The sequence below is a fragment of the Paramormyrops kingsleyae genome, chromosome 17 (genome assembly GCF_048594095.1).
Source record: "Paramormyrops kingsleyae isolate MSU_618 chromosome 17, PKINGS_0.4, whole genome shotgun sequence".
In the NCBI taxonomy this organism is placed as follows: domain Eukaryota; kingdom Metazoa; phylum Chordata; class Actinopteri; order Osteoglossiformes; family Mormyridae; genus Paramormyrops; species Paramormyrops kingsleyae.
Window position 1 is genome coordinate 20,605,712 of NC_132813.1, and position 16,774 is coordinate 20,622,485.

Consider the following 16,774-nt stretch of genomic DNA (forward strand, 5'->3'; position numbering starts at 1 on the left):
CTGGCGAAATACCAAGTTTTTCCGCGATATCGGAGGCCAAAATAGTGCCGTAAACTTAAATAGCATAACCATGCTTACCTTTCAGCACGATCCCGCAGACAATATAGAAAATAAAGGGAAAATGCTGTTTAAGGATCATATTCTTCTCGCTTCCTCTAGCCAAATGTGCCGGGTGCTTGGCTCACTTCTTCCCCTTCCCGTATGAAGAACCGCTTTATCCAGGTGAGCCGACAATTTCTAGGTGGGGGGGGGGTATAATTATATAGGCTCCTCGGGCTGAGGCGTCTTTCGGATGCTCCAGTCTCACCGCGTTGGCTCCCACAGTGCTACCCGCATCCGGATGCAAATCGCAGACACTGGCAACTGACAGAGATGCTCTCGGACAGAAAGCGAGCAGCGCTGCTGGAGCTTCTATCGCCTCTCAGGAGCTGCAGAAACCAGAGTCCCGCCTACGCCGCTAGACAGATGAAGACGCTTCACCTATAGCCGGAGCCTACACATTTTCCCATAAAAAGAAATAAAGAAAGAACAGAAAGAAAAAATCCCAGATGACTGAAGGCGTCAGAACAAAGCGTCAGTGCCAAAAACTCCAGAATATGTTTTGATCTATTGTAATTATAAATTATGCTAACAAAAATACGTTTCTCTGTGGAGCTGTCCTCACGAGACTTTTTATGAGGTCCCCGCCTCGATTTAGTCACATGATTTAGTTTGCAGGGAGGGACAGGCGTGGTTCTGGAAGGACAGCGAAGAAAGTTTAAGAACGCTTAACCAACTGCGTGTCTCACATGCGGATTACATTGGCTCTGCATGCCACAATAACTCGCCGATAGGGGCTAATTAAAAAGAATCTTTATAAAAATAGGTATCGCTATAGGGGCGCTGTGCAGTAATATTCCTGCGATCGATGCGATTGCTTAACCATCTGTAGTCTTAAGGAACCCAGTGGTCTTTTATTTAAAATCCAAGAGATGAAGCTTCGCGTTATTAAAGGAAAACAAATTCTTGTCGCATGTATTCTTTTGTGATTTATACCATTAGATTTGATTAATTATTTTGTTTCTGCGGGCTCCACAGCACGTATATGACCTCCAGATGATGATTTTGATTATGATATTTATACTATTATTATAACAGTTATTATTATAAACAACAGTAATAATAATAAAAGTATTATTATTATTATCAATATTATTAGTAGTAGGAATGGAATGGTCCTGATTTTATCTAGTCAAAAAGCACATTGTTTTAAATTATCTGGAATCTGTTTTTTCGTGATTTAGTGAGGGCTTAAGGAGCTGGTTCCTTTCATCAGCTGATGTATTAAAGGGGGAAACCCTCCGATTTAAAAGAGAAAATGACGAGGTGCCTGCACCTTAGACAGATATTGGTACAGAACTGTCTTCAAGTGACGTTAGAGCGTGACATTTTTTCAGAGAACAGAAAAGTTCCCAGTTAAAAGTGTTCTCAGCACTCCTGTCTTTTGGTTGGTAAGACAGTCTGTTGATGACTAAAATGAGTGTTTGCTTTAAATCTTTAAATTTAAAGACACTAACTCATCTACACATTAAAATATGTCAAGTAGAGTTTTCCAATAAATATGTCCTTTTTTCATTTTGTTTTCAAACACCTGCATACGATTTGCATTATAAGACTATATTAATCAAACTAGCCGTCAGATTAAATGGAAAACAGCTGGTAACGCATGCTTGAATAACAGACTGCACCAACCATGAAATATTAGTGTTTGATCTCAAAGTAGCCATGCAGGCCTTATATATAGAATGTGTATTAATTTAATGGTATAAACCTGTTTATCTCAAGCAACGATGACTTTCAATTTATGTTAAATACTCTTAGTGAAGTTCTATTCTAGCATTATAATTATTGATTTAATTACCCTTGATTGCATTACAAATTATGTTTAAGTGGTGTTGTACTCATATAACTTCTAGAATATTCATTAACATTAATATTAATTTTTATTTTTGAATACTCTGAAGTACTCTGTGTGTGTGTGTGTGTGTGTGTGTGTGTGGTTATTTGAGTTTCTTTTTGCCATTAAGTTGGCAAAAAGAACATCTAAAACTAGCATGAATATTTAAACCTTTTTTTGTGAGGGGACTCTAAATCAGCCCTTTAAATCTTCCTTCTAACTGATAACGGATTCTTCGTTCAAAAATGAGTTTTTTCTTATACTACCCTTTCCTGGACTTTGCAGATGCATGAGCTTGTTATGTTTCACATGGAATTTCTCTCTGTGTTTCTCTTTGTGTTTCTCCAACAGAGGACAGGAAGCTGTTTTTAGCTGTCTTTGCTCATCACCAGCAATTAGATAGTTCTGAAAAACCAGCATTTTACAGAGATTAACCTCATTGTAGATATCTTCATTTATCAGTCATGTGTCAAGCTTAAAATATATAATGCCGCTGGGATTTTCTTTAATTCTTAGTTATCTCAAGGCCATTTTCCCCTAATGCCCTCACATTGAACTTTGACCACAATGGCACAATCAAAAGTGTCATTGTCCTGTACTAGTGACTCCTATTTTTAGCAGGTATCCCCTTCGGTGTTCCCTGAACCTCCTGGGTGAAGCCCCAGGCTCATTGAGACTCTGCATTGGGTATTTGTTTATGGAAAATGGAAGGAAGGGGTGGTCAGTGGAGCAGAAACATTACACTATTTCAACTACTGCTCCAGCAAATATTAAAATTCATACTAAAAGCACGTGTGCTGGGAATTTTTTCTTTTTAGAATTGCTATTGATAGATTTTCTATATTATGAAAATCACCACAAAAGAGTTCCCTTTATAGTTTTAAACAGGAATAAGTATAAAATATAATCATTTTTGTTAGCAGAATAAAATGGGAGTGTTGCAGTGGCCAACTCGGGGTTCATCTTTGGGATTCACTGGAGCACAGAATTAGGGCAAGGCCAGGCTGGCCTCTTTAGTTAGCTGAGTCTTTAAATGCCTGAAAACTATAATGAAGCGCAACACTGCTGACTTTCTCCTGGAAAGTAACAGAAAGTCTTAGATAAGTCCTTCATGCCAAAGGAGAGTCCTATTCGTAGCTTCTTCACCTATCCCACAGCTTTGTTTAGGATAGCTTAGCTAACCGCAGGATAGCTTAGCGAACAGTAGGATAGCTTAGCTAACAGCAGGATAGCTTAGCGAACAGTAGGATAGCTTAGTTAATAGTAAGATGGCTTAGCTAATAGTTAGATAGCTTAGCTAACAGTAGGATAGATTAGCTAATAGTAGGATAGCTTAGCTAACAGTAGGATAGCGTAGCTAACAGCAGGATAGCGTAGCTAACAGCAGGATAGCTGAGCTAACAATCGGAGAGTTTAGCTAACAGTAGGATAGTTAGCTAATACTAGGATAGTTTAACTGATAATGTGTAAAGACCATCCCCTAAGGAAATAATAAAAGAATCTTGTGTTCCTGAGACGTGACAGATTCTGTCATTACACATGTTACATTATATGGTCGATACAGTACATTTCGCAACATAAAATATTGCACGTAGGCCACCAAAATAATAATAAATGACTAAATATAGAATCTGGTTCCAAGAGGGTTAATGACCAATTGAGACATCTGTTCATTCAGCAAGCTTACGGATGGAAGAGTGGTCAGCACCATGGACAGCAGAAAGCCTCGTTACTGAAGCAAATCGGGGGGAATGACTCTTTATTTGCTGTTTGTGTGAGTACAGGAGCAGGTACACTGGAATTAGTGTTTTTTTCACCTCACCTTTTTTAAGACGTACGCACAAATATACAGGCGAGAGTGAAGCTTGGCATCTGAGTGCAGGGTCAGCCATCCATCCAACACCCCTGGAGTGTTTTTTGTACACAATCTAATGTACACTTCATTGCCAAAAGTATTGGGACACCCCTCCAAATAATTGAATATAGGTGCTCCAATCACTTCCACAGCCACAGGTGTATAAAATCAAGCACCTAGGCATGCAGACTGTGTCTACAAACATTTTCAAAAGAATGGGTCACTCTCAGGAGCTCAGTGAATTCAAGCATGGTACCGTGATCGGATGTCACCTGTGCAATAAGTCCATTTGTGAAATTTCCTCATTACTAAATATTCCACGGTCAACTGTTAGTGGCATTATAACAAACTGGAAACAAATGGGAACAACAGCAATTCAGCCACAAAGTGGTAGGCCACGTAAAATCACAGATCGGGGACAACGCATGCTGAGGCTCACAGTGTGCAGAAGTTGCCAACTTGTCTGCAGAGTCAATAGCTACAGACCTACAAACTTCATGTGACCTTCAGATTAGCTCAAGAACAGTGCATAGAGAACTTCATAGAATGGGTTTCCATGGCCGAGCAGCTGCATCCAAGCCTTACATCACCAAGTGCAGTGCAAAGTGTTGGATGCAGTGGTGTAAAGCACACCGCCACTGGACTCTAGAGCAGTGAAGACGTGTTCTCTGGAGTGACAAATCATGCTTCCCTGTCTGGCAATCTGATGTATAAGTCTGGGTTTGGTGTTTGCCAGGAGAACGGTACTTGCCTGACTGCATTGTGCCAAGTGTAAAGTTTGGTGGAGGGGATTATGGTGTGGGATTGTTTTTCAGGGGTTGGGCTTGGCCTCTAAATTCCAGTGAAAGGAATTCTTAATGCTGCAGCATTCAAAGCCATTTTTGGACAATTTCATGCTCCCGACTTTGTGGGAGCAGTTTGGGGATGGCCCCTTCCTGTTCCAACATGGCTGCGCACCAGTGCCATAAGAACATGGATGAGCAAGTCTGGTGTGGAGGAACTTGACTGACCTGCACAGAGCCCTGACCTCAACCTGATGGAACACCTTTGGCATGAATTAGAGCAGAGACTGCGAGCCAGGCCTTCTCCTCCAACACCAGTGCCTGACCTCACAAATGCTCTCCTGGAAGAATGGTCAAAAATTCCCTTAAACACACTCATAAAACTTGTGGACAGCTTTTCCAAAAGAGTTGAAGCTGTTATAGCTGCAGAGGGTGGGCCGACTCCATATTAAAGCCTATGCATTAAGAATGGGATGCCATTAATGTTCATGTGTGTGTAAAGGCAGGTGTCCCAATACTTTTGGCAATATAATGTATTTAATTTTTGGCACTCTTTTAATACTCATGTATTTTGTGATATGCATAGTCTATTTCCTACATAAAATGGATTTTATGAGCCTGATCAATGAGTTTTCTTTCAGAAAAGCACAGAGGAAAACATTCTAATAGTAAGTATAATAGTAAAAGTAAAAACTTCTTTTATACAGTTTCTCCCCTGGTTACGATGGGGTTACATTCCAGTAAAGTTATCGTAAGGCGAAAATATCACAAGATGAAAATGAATTTTAACACAGTATGCCTAACCTAACAAACATCATAGCCTAGCCTAGCCTATCTTAAACATGCTTAGAACATTTACATTAACAAAGAGTTGGGCAAAATCATTAACAGTCTATTTTATAATAAAGTGTTGAGTATCTCATGCAATTTATAGAAAAATCTACTGAAAGTGAAATTACCCATTGTAAAGTCAAAGTACCACAACACAGACTATCGTAACCGGGGGGGCGTCTGTTTTGTCTTGGAATTTGCCCCTCTCTGTAAAGTTATCTATGGTCTATGCTATCTATGATAAATGTGTTTTTATCGCACATTGTGGATGCAGTTGACACGCACTGGATCAGAGTGTAACGTTTTAAGGTTACTGCTATTCAGACACATTTATTCAATGATTCTCTGCTGAGCTCGTTCTGGTTTGCTGCGTATCAGTGACGTGAAAATGTAAGCTTGCCAGTATCTTGATCTTCTGATGTGATTACTCTCCTTTGATACAGTGTCACATTCTCTTTGACTTTGTAGAAATCATTTTATAGTAATTAATATTTGATAGTTTTATAGGTAATTGTTGTATAGTCTTTGGTAGTGGGGGCAGAAGAGGAGCCTCTGAAAAGTGTAGCCTAGGGGGCGCTCTGGTGATCGCAGTGTAGCCTAGGGGGCGCTCTGGTGATCGCAGTGTAGCCTAGGGGGCGCTCTGGTGATCGCAGTGTAGCCTTATCATGTAAGCCGGGCCGAAGACAGGATTTTTGAACTACCAAGCTCAAAAGTGTTAGTCTGTCCTAGGTGTGCCCTGTAATGGATCACGGTCAATGGAGATGCTAAGGACTTGACCTCGGTGTCCTCAATGTTAGGTACGGGCATGCATGCAAGCATTAATGATACCTGCCCCTTCCAAAGAGTCTTCTCACGCTCGTTCAGGAAATGAAATAAAAGACCAACTGACCACACAGCTCACCTGAGACTCTCGTCTTTCCTTGAGTTCCTTTGGCCCAAGCCCACCCCTCTGACCACGTGTGATAGAAAGCAGCAGTTTCATAACCTCAAGAGGGACTCTGGTGTATGATGAGAAACATGTCGCGAGGGAAGCGACACGGGGGAGAGAAAGCAGCATTTAGTCAGGGGATTTCCTTTCCAGGCTGCCTGGGAATAGGGAGGAAACTCGCCAAGAACAGGCCCTCTAAAGTATCAATTCTGGCACCTTGCAGCATGAAATTTCTGGACAAACACAAATGGGAAGTGTGGTCAGGTGTTACTTTTGAACCAAATCAAAATCTATTATTATGGTGGTAGTGTGACAAATTAACTGAAACAATGAAGGTTACCTGGTGCCTAGATTATGCTTTTCATACCCTTTACTGTCTAATTTTAATCCAATATTCCAAAGCATATTTTTTCTCTATAAATTGACAGAGTTTATGCTCATCTGGTATCTGTCTGTGCATTGAATAAGTCCTTCTCTGGCCATTCTCTAACCACCTTCATTATTAAGCCACCTTCTTGGACTATGGCGGAAAAGATTATTTGGACACGTCACCTAAATGATAGAAACTCCCTTTGATTTATTAATGCAGTAAGTAATGTGAACTTCATGTCCAGATGTCAATGGAGTCACCCATGACTCCACGCAGTGGTTAGTCAAATTTTATATGAAACAGCGCCTTTGAAAAATAAAGTGGTTAAAAGCAACAGTCACTCCACATGGTTTAATGATCACACACACTCTTGCAAACAGGAGTGCCACAGATTGGAGCACAAATGGAAATCCACGGGCTTAGAAGTGTTCAAGTTGGCTGGTCTGACAGCCTGCAACAATACAAGCAAGCCCTTTATAGGGCACATTCAGCCTGTTATTCTAACCTAACTGATTGCAATAGAGATAACCCTCACTGCCTTATTAAAACAACAGCTCATCTAACAAATAAGGCTGAACAGTAATTTCAGTAGTGAACATTTTACAAACTTCTTTAATGATAAAATTACAAACATTAGGCTTCAAACATGTTCAAATGGCTGACAATTAACTCCAATGCAAGTGGAACGTGAACAAACCCTTAATGTTTTTGAATTAATTAATGAAGAATAGCTAAAAACTATTATAACTAAGATCAAACTACTTGTCCACTGGACTCAGTCCCCACTAAGCTTTTTAGACAGTTAGTGGTTAGTGGCATGACCTATAACTGCCATACTGAATGTGTCCCTGTCATCAGGTGATGTTCCTGACCAATTTAAAGTAGCAGTAATCGGCCACTACTGAAGAAGCCAAGTTTGGATCCACAGGAGCACAGCATTTACAGAGCTATCTCTAACGTACCATTTTTGTCAAAATTCTGGAGAAGATAGTTGCAGCTGAACTTCAGTCATAGTTGGAGAGACACAACATACTGGATTGTTTCCAGTTGTGCTTCCACCCAGGACAGAGCACTGAAACTGCCTTAACTAAAGTCATAAGTGACATAAAAATGGCAACTGATGCTGACATCGCTACTGTGCTAATGCTTCTGGACCTTAGTGCAGCTTTTGACAAGGCTGACCATTCTATCCTATTACAAAGACTTAAATTTGAGGTCGGGTTGTGTGGAACGGTGTTAAAGTGGTTTAAATCATATTTGACTAATAATTATCAATATGTTCAAGTGTCAGATGATTGTACTCTGTTGTCAATGTCACCGGTCAAATATGGAGTAGGCCTACCACAGGGATCAGTGCTTGGTCCTTTATTGTTTTCTTTCTACATGCTGCCATTAGGAAACATAATGAGAAAACATAATGGTAACTATCACTCCTATGCTGACGACACCCAAATAGATGTTTTGGTTACGCCGCATCTATTGCCACTTTAGCTAATTGCTTTAATGAAGTCAAGATCTGAAAGGCTGAAAGCTTTTTATCACTGGACCCTCAGAAAACTGAGGTTCTGTTGTTTGGAGGCAAGTCTGCAGATAGTAATTTTATAATCTCCGCACTCCACTCCAAGGGGCTGAACTTTTCCCTCAGCAGCTCAGCCCATAGAATAGGTGTCATCTTACATACAAGCCTCTCATTCAAATCACATGTGGATGCAGTATTGAAAGTGTGCTTCCAACAGGTACGCCACATCGCCAAACTGCGACGATTTCTTACTATTCAAGGCACAGAGAGATTGTTAGATGTCAGCCCGAAGTCTGGGTAGATCCAGCGGCTTGGGCTTTAGCCAACCGGAGCAGGGACATACTGGAGGAGATGTCCCTGCCCGGCGACGCGCACTTAGCGGATGAAGTGCACGACAACCTCTGGCGGCTTAGAGAGAAGGCAGCAGAAGCAATGATGCGGCAGGTGGACGTCGACAGCAGGCTACCTTACAATCCGCTGCTCGAACCACTCCAGGTTTCACCGAAGGCAGGGAGAAAGAATAAACGGAGACAGGAGGACGCACCGGGGATCTTCCTGGGGGCTACCCTGGTCTCCGTTGCTTCCCCTGCTGGGTGTCGGGAGATGCCCCTCCTGATTCTGGACCCGGCGGTCCCTCCTGACGTCACCATCACGTCACCACATCACTGCCGCCATGCAGCCTAGGAGCGCAAGCGCACCTGCCCGGTCCTTTGCTGCCAGCGCCGGCAGCTCGCGCCTTTGCAGGGATGCACCTGACTCGTAAAGGGGCCAGGTCGGTTGCGGACACTACTTCGCGGGTCCCCAGGATCCCTAAACGGGCGAAGACCACCGCCAAGGTGCAAAGCCCTGCTTTACCCTCCATGATTCCTGAACCTCCAGAGGTTCCTGCGAGGGTGGACCTGATGCTCTGCCCCTCGCAGTTACTGCACCGGCGGTTGATGCTCCACCCCCGGCGGTTCCTGCACAGATGGACGATGCTCTGCCCCCCTCAGTTCCTGCACCAGTGGTTGAGGTTCCACCTGTCCCTGCTCCGCCCATTCCTGAGGCGCCTGCTCCACCCGTCCCTGCTCCTCCTGTTCCTGAGCCCGCGGTTCCTGACCTGAGTGTACCTGATGTTCCTGGCCTGCCTGTACCTGATGTTCCTGACCTGCCTGTACCTGATGTTCCTGGCCTGCCTGTACCTGATGTTCCTGACCTGCCTGTACCTGATGTTCCTGGCCTGCCTGTACCTGATGTTCCTGGCCTGCCTGTACCTGATGCTTCTGACCCTGCTCCCGCACCCACCGAGGTTCCTGTGCCAGTGGACCCCACTCCACCTTCTGTGGCTCTGGCTGTGTCGCCTCCCACAGAGGCTCCGGCTGTGTCGCCACCCACAGTGGCTCCGGCTGTGCCGCCACCCAAGGTCCCTGCTGTCCCTCCGGCTGACCTGCTGCCCTGCGAGGCTCCAGTCCCGGTGACTGACACACCGCCCTGCGAGCCTCCAGTCCCAGCGGCTGACGTGCCACCCTGCGAGGCTCCTGCTCCGCCGGTCTCTGCTTCGCCCACAGAGGCTCTTGCTCTGTCCATGATTCCTGTCCCTCTGGCTCCAGTCCCGCCAGTTCCTGTCCATCCGGCTCCAGTCCCCCTGGTTCCTGTACCTATGGCTCCAGTCCCCTCAGTTCCTGACCCAGTTCCCGCACAGCCAGCTCCCAGGACCCCTGTACTCGAGGAGGTCCTGGACTGCGCAACCACCACTCCTTCCCCCTTAGGGGAGGAGGAGCTCGAGTGGGACCCCTCGGGGATTTTCCTGATGGCCCCACTGAACCCCTCCGGGGAAATGACTCTTCTGTCACCATGGCAGGACAGACTCCAGCAAGGTTCCTGTCTCTCTGTCACCCGGAAAGGGAGGGGACACCTGCATCGGGGTCAGATCCCACACGCCCTGCCCCCTGGCTCGCCCTTGATCTCCCTGGCTGAGGCTTGAGGGGTGCCTGCGGGTCCTCCCGCTCCTGCTTGGCAACCGCCTGTGGGTCCCCCCACTCTGGCTCATCGGTCAGTTGCACCTTCTCCAACTGTGACTGCACCGTTGCCTGCCTCATGGCTCTTCCCCTCCCTCCTCGCCTTCACCGAGGTCCCCTTCACCTTCCTCCTCACCTTCCCTGGTGCCCCCTCTGACTTCCTCCTCACCTCCTTCGCCTGTCCCTCAGTCTGCCTCCTCGCCCCCTACGAGGTCCCCTCCTGCTCCTGCCTCGCTTCCGCCAAGGGTTCCTCCGGCTTCGACCTCGGGGTCGCCTGCTGCCCCTGCGGCTGCCACCTCTCGCCCACTGGGGTTCCCTCGGGCTCCCAGTTGTCCTCCCCCTCCTGTGTCTGCTCCTCATCCCTCTGTTTCTCCTATGTTCATGCCTGGTCCGTTCGTTCCTCTCATTGGTGTTCCCCTTGTGTCTCCTTGCCTAGTGCCCCTACTTCCTGATTCTCCGGTCCATGCTCACAGTACGGCATTACAGATACATGCCTTTGTATACAGTAGGTTAGACTACTGTAATGCTCTGTTATGTGGGAGCACACGCTAAACATTAAATACCTTGCAGCGTATTGAGAATGCAGCAACTCAAACTGTCACAGGAACAGGAAGTTTCTTAGTTCCCTGCATTGGCTTCCTGTTAGGTTTGGAGCTGACTTCAAAGTTACCTACTTATACAGTATATAAGGGTCTAGCTCCTGCTTTAGCTAACAATTTACTTCAAGTTTATAAGCTGCATCGTCCACTCAAATCACAGAATGCAGGTTTCCTTGTCGTTTCACATATAAAAAAAGTGAGAGTGGGTGGTAAAGCATTCTGCTACAGGGCCCCTATATTGTGGAATGGTTTACCAGCCTATGTCTGGGATGCCGATTCGGTCTCACTCTTTACATCTGGACTTCAGTTTAGCTTACCCACAACCTAACACATAACACACTGTAACTATGGCTGCTGGTGCTGCTGCTCATGCCATTTTTTTATCTACTATGCCTGTCCATTAATGTGTCAACACATGTTTTGACCATTCATGCTCTCTGTCTTCCCACATGTCCAGGTGGTGCCCGGGGTGGTTGTTTTCCTTGGGGGGGCGTTAAGGGGGATACTGATAGAAACAGCAGTACTTTCACACATGATTCACACACCTGAATGCATTCTCTGGAGATTCGCCTTAAACCAATATCTGACTGAGTGATATGGTATGTCTATTTAAAAATGTCTGCAGACTTTGAATAATTTTTAGAGACAGCATATCCACCCTTACGCTGTAACAGCAATATTCATCTTTGATTCATAATTTCTTTTGCTGCTTTTATTTTTTCAGCAAACAGAGACTAACCCTGAGTGATTTCGGGAGTCGTAATGTGCTCTAATCACACATGATAGCTAATATTAGAGCAGCAGCACATACCGTCAGAATGGCATTTCTCAGCACGGGCGTCCTCTGTTTACGGTGTAATAATAAGACTTATTACTGAAAGCAATTCTCCAATCATATGTTATTCAAGGCTCAGAAATTGCAAAATTGCAAAAGCCTTTTGGCAATTTGAAATATTTTGACTAGGTCAAAATACGGATGATAAATATTGTTTTTAGGAATGATATCTAATTTTGTTCAGTTCTGCGAGGAGATTTTAAAATATGGATTAGATCGATAAGTATTATATTTAATTTATCCATATGTATGTGTTTGTGTGTGTGTTTGTATTACATATATATCTGTGTGAAAGGGAAACTCAATTAGATAAAAAATCTGTGACTGAAACCACAAAACAAAAATGCCGAAGTCTTGTAATTTATTTGCTTACTTGTGGTTAAGGTTAGGGCTGGCTAGGGGTTCCGGTTGTCTTAGTTGGGATTACGGTTATGCCCACAGAAGTTCAATTCAACTTATTTTTATAAAATACCATACAAAATGTGGACTGTCTGGCAGGGAGGGAGCAATAACGTGGACCATCTGGAGGTCCCAGACGACCAGGTTGGGAAACACTGTTTTAGGGTATGAGAGCATCTTTTGCCTGGTAAGGCTCTCATTGTGGCCTTTTCTGGTTGGCTCTCAGTGTGGCCTCTTCTGGTTGACTCTCAGTGTGGCCTCTTCTGGTTGGCTCTCAGTGTGGCCTTTTCTGGTTGGCTCTCAGTGTGGCCTCTTCTGGTTGGCTCTCAGTGTGGCCTTTTCTGGTTGACTCTCAGTGTGGCCTCTTCTGGTTGACTCTCAGTGTGGCCTCTTCTGGTTGGCGCTGCATTAAACCGTGGTGTCAGACGTAAGGAGGAAAATATTTTTATTCACTGTTATGTCAATCATATTGCATTATATGGCTCATATAAGAGAAGAAGGATCCACTTGGACAGATAAAGGTGGAAAGCTTGGCTGGGAGAACAGGCTGGTTTTCAAGACGCTTGAAGTCACAAATAAGAGGGATATTCCTGGGCTAATAAAAAATAAACACTAATAAAGGGAATTTAGAGAAGAAGCACAGGCTAAGCCCAAAGCAGCCCTGTCAGCCTTTTCCTGTGATTCTCCTGCCTTCTGGCTTCCATTATGTGAAAATTTATTGACCAATTTAGCACCATAAAGTTTTGCCACCAAATTCCAGGCTGGCTGTCATTATACTGCCTTTGCGTGTCTGACAATAGCTTTGTGTGAATGAGCCTGGAGTCAGACCCAGGAAGCTCAGGGAAAGCCACAGAGCCAGATGTCCCACACAAGGCATTAATGGACATATCACTTCTAGAGTGCCCCCTGACTAATGCCTCATGCATCGCGAGACAGGCTTGGATGGATGGATGGATGGATGGATGATGATGGATGGATGGATGGATGGATGGATAGATGGATGGATGGATGGATGAATGGATGTTTTTAAAGATACTGCTTTATTACCCAGTAGTGTTCATGGGATATAAGGTAAAGGGGAAAAACCACACAGTAATAAACACATTAGCTCATGTAAAACCAAAAGTGCAATTCTAAAAGGTGCAGCATAATGGATTTGTGAACGGACTGATGATACATATCTCGAACATATCAGTGCGGAACAGTTGGTAATTAAATAAGTACATGCAGTCAGTTTACAAATAAAACTAAACAAATAACAAGCAAAATCCAGCACTTAGCAAACAAAGAAGCGGAAAATCCACCAAATTGCTTAACAATGTAATAGATGATACAGAGCTGTAATTCTTCCCTATTTCATTACCAAGTTTCTGGCTGTCAAGCATAAAGTAACAAATTAAAGTAATCAAGGCAAGAATAAAAATAGATTCATATTAACCATGCTTTTTTTGCAAATGTAACATCAAATGTAAATAGAAAATCTCTAATGTGAAATGGTGAAAAAACAGGCAGCTTTTTACTTTCATGTGTTTTCATGTAGTTTTTGTTTTATCAATATCTCTTTTAATGAAATGAATCGTGTTTGCATTACATCCACCAGCCTTACATTACATCCACCATCTCAGTCTGAACCAAAGGGCATTAGTATGAAGTTTGCTAACCCTTAGCTGCTATAATAGCCTGTACTCTTCAGGAAAAGGCTTCTGGGGTTGCCACCTCGCAGCTGAACTTGCTCCCAGATGTTTCCATGTCACTATCACTTCACTTTCCATTGACCAGGGCAGCTCTAGCAGGACAGAAATGTGGAGAACCGACTTATAGGAAGGGTGTCCAGTGGCGACCAGTGATGGTGCCAGGCTGACTGACCTCTTCTGTATGCCCCCCCCCCCCCATTCTGCTGCTATGCTGGAGATTCCATGGCTGTGTGCTTAATTATTCAGCTGTATGTCGGCAATGCGTGTGGCTTATGTGGGCAAATCCTGTAATTACTTAGGGTGTCCCAATACTTTGGTCCATATAATGTATGTAGACCTTCCATCTATCCATCCATGCATCCTTACTTCCACCTTCCTGCTATTTCTCCTTGTCAGGTACACCATGGATGGATAGTCTTACTTAGAGCTCAAATTGTTACATTAACTTAATGATTCACTAATCTGCGGTATTTATTTAGTTTTAAGGAGTTGATTTGATCAAAACGAAATGTATACAAACATGAAAATGAAAGTATGATTTGATAGGTATCAAAATCAAAGTATGATTTGTTCAAAATGAAATGTATACAAATATGTAAGCCAGTTAGTTTTACTCACAAGCCTGCAGGGGTGGATCTAACAGCATTTTAAAGTTCTCTATGCGATTAACAGCTTAGGAGGAGTTAAACAGATTTGGTTCATTGAATCATACTGGTTCACTGTCCAGCTAGAAAGTCCTGGTCATGGCCCTTTAGGACTGTAATTCGATACCTAAGTTCAATGTGCTCCTGTCGTCCCAGATAACCTTCCTCTGTCAAACCATCTTCTTATTATTACATTGAAATTGTTGATGTAGCTGCTAAAATATTGACTATCTTTGAATCATTTTCTCTTGCTACAGTGCTTGAATAGACTGCATTAAATTGACTATTAACTGCATTCTAAATTATCCACTTGTTTATTTGATTCGATACCCATGACGCTAATAAAGGAGGTGCTCTCTAAAATTGGAAAACCCATGCTGAACAGTATACATTATACATTCATCTCCATCTTCTGGAAATGTTCCCAGGTCCCTTAAAATAGCTGTAATGAAGTCCCTTGTCTAGAAGCCTAAGCTGGATCTTTATGATCTATCTAGCTAGAAAAATTTAAGAATAATCTGTTGCTTAGCTATCCACCTTTCTGTAGTCCAATAATGTCTATCTTAGCAGACAATCTAGCTCCAAGCCAGACTGTAATACTAGAATGGCCTCATTCGCATGATGCAGGTACAGGTATCTCCAGTTCTGTGCATTAGAATTTAAATCCCCCGCTTACTGCTATAGACTGTGGTTCTTCTTCAAAATCAGTGTTCCCCTGTTTCCAGTGTTAGCTATGTGAGTGTTGTCAGTGTGTTACTGAGTAAACATTCAGTCATCATGGAATGTGGAGAAGACCAAGGACATGGTGGTGACATTCTCCAGTAAACAGAGGGAACTGGCGACAGGATCTGTCAGCATAATCCACGGGCAGACAGTGGAGGTGGTGGAGGAGTACAAATATCTTCAACTGCACCCTAAAGTATGCCTCCATTCTAAGGAGGTGTCAGCAGCGGCAACATCTCCTAAGGAAGCTCAACAGCTTTGGGGTCAACAAGGTCATACTCAGAACCTTCTACTATAACTTCATTGAGGGTGTCCTCTGTTTCTCCATCGTCTGCTGGTATCATTCCACCGGCCTACAGCACAGGACCCGCCTGCACAACACAGTGAAAGTCTGCTCTAAGATCACCGGACTACCCAGTCAGAGCACTTTCATCCCTGAATGAGCAGCAAACTCTGAGAACAGCATGCAAGATTCTGCAGGATCCCTTCCATGCTCTTTTCCTGGAGTTTGAGTGGCTCCCCTCAGGACGACGGCTCCGCTGTCCCGGCTGCAGGAGAGTGATATTTGTTCCCAGGGCTGTTCAACTTCTCAACTCACAGACCTCTCTTCCCCCCCGCCTCCCTGCACTGGATCCCATCAGTCATTCTGCACTTGAGCCCCCCCATGGCCACTAACAATCCCTCCCTTTACATATTTATCAGTTCTTATCCACCTGATTGACTGCAATTTTGCACAGCATCTTTCAAATACTGTTGCACTTTATGTCATTGTGTCCTGACCTCGTTCAACTGCCCTGTGTGCCTTTAATTGAAGACAAATAAAGTTATTTGAATTGAATTGAATTGAATTGAATTGAATCAGTCAGTATGGGGTGCATCAGTCCATTGCATTGTATTGTATGAGTTTCATATTAGCCTATGAAGTATTATAATTAGTCAAACGATTAAAATTTTTAATCAGATTAATCACAGGGTTGCTGTGGATTAATTTAGATTAATCACGATTAAATATCATTCATTTTTAATCTATATTAATTGCATTTCATTTTTGCATGAGCAAACAGACTCAAGAAAAAAGGGAATATATATGCACTTAACATGTTTATTGAACATCTTGAACACGAGTCGGATGCATTCCATCTGCCACAGAAGTGCAATACCATGGACCCATATCAAAAAGCAAGATTTTTTGCTTAGCCGGACAACTTGTCGGATTTAAGGTACCTCAGTTTAAATGGCCTTTATCTTCGTTCACTTACAATTAGCCCGAACTACCATAAATCCGACAAATTATCTGACTAATCATGAAATCCAATTCTAGCCCGATTAATTGCCATTGTTAGCAATATCAGTTGATAACACATTATGCGCAGTGCTTTACGTATAAAACTCCGTAGCAACACATCCACAGATTAGTTGGATGGTATAGCGTGTGCGACCGATTTAATGATCCACAAATGAGAAGTAGTGCTTAAACAGTATAAAACTACAACTTTCCCTTCTGTTGATAAAAGGAGTAGCCATCTTGGATTCTGAACTCGGGATCCTCTGTGCTGCTCCAAGATATTTCTCGGATCTCCGAGAAACGGGAGCACGCATGTCATCACTACCGGCTTCGAAACTCAGAATCCGACTCGGAATACGAGTTCCCGGGGCAAATGG

The 16,774-nt window shown here is 43.6% G+C and overlaps 1 protein-coding gene across 1 annotated transcript in view; it reads right to left on the reverse strand.

The window, feature by feature from the left end:
• Positions 1-501, reverse strand: part of LOC111851372 (cell adhesion molecule 2) — a 228,815-nt gene extending 228,314 nt beyond the window's left edge. Inside the window, exon 1 of the mRNA XM_023826237.2 lies at positions 79-501. Coding sequence (XP_023682005.1) covers positions 79-139 — 61 coding nt within the window. The 5' untranslated portion in view covers positions 140-501. The remainder of the gene's footprint in view (positions 1-78) is intronic.
• Between the last annotated feature and the right edge of the window lie 16,273 nt (positions 502-16,774).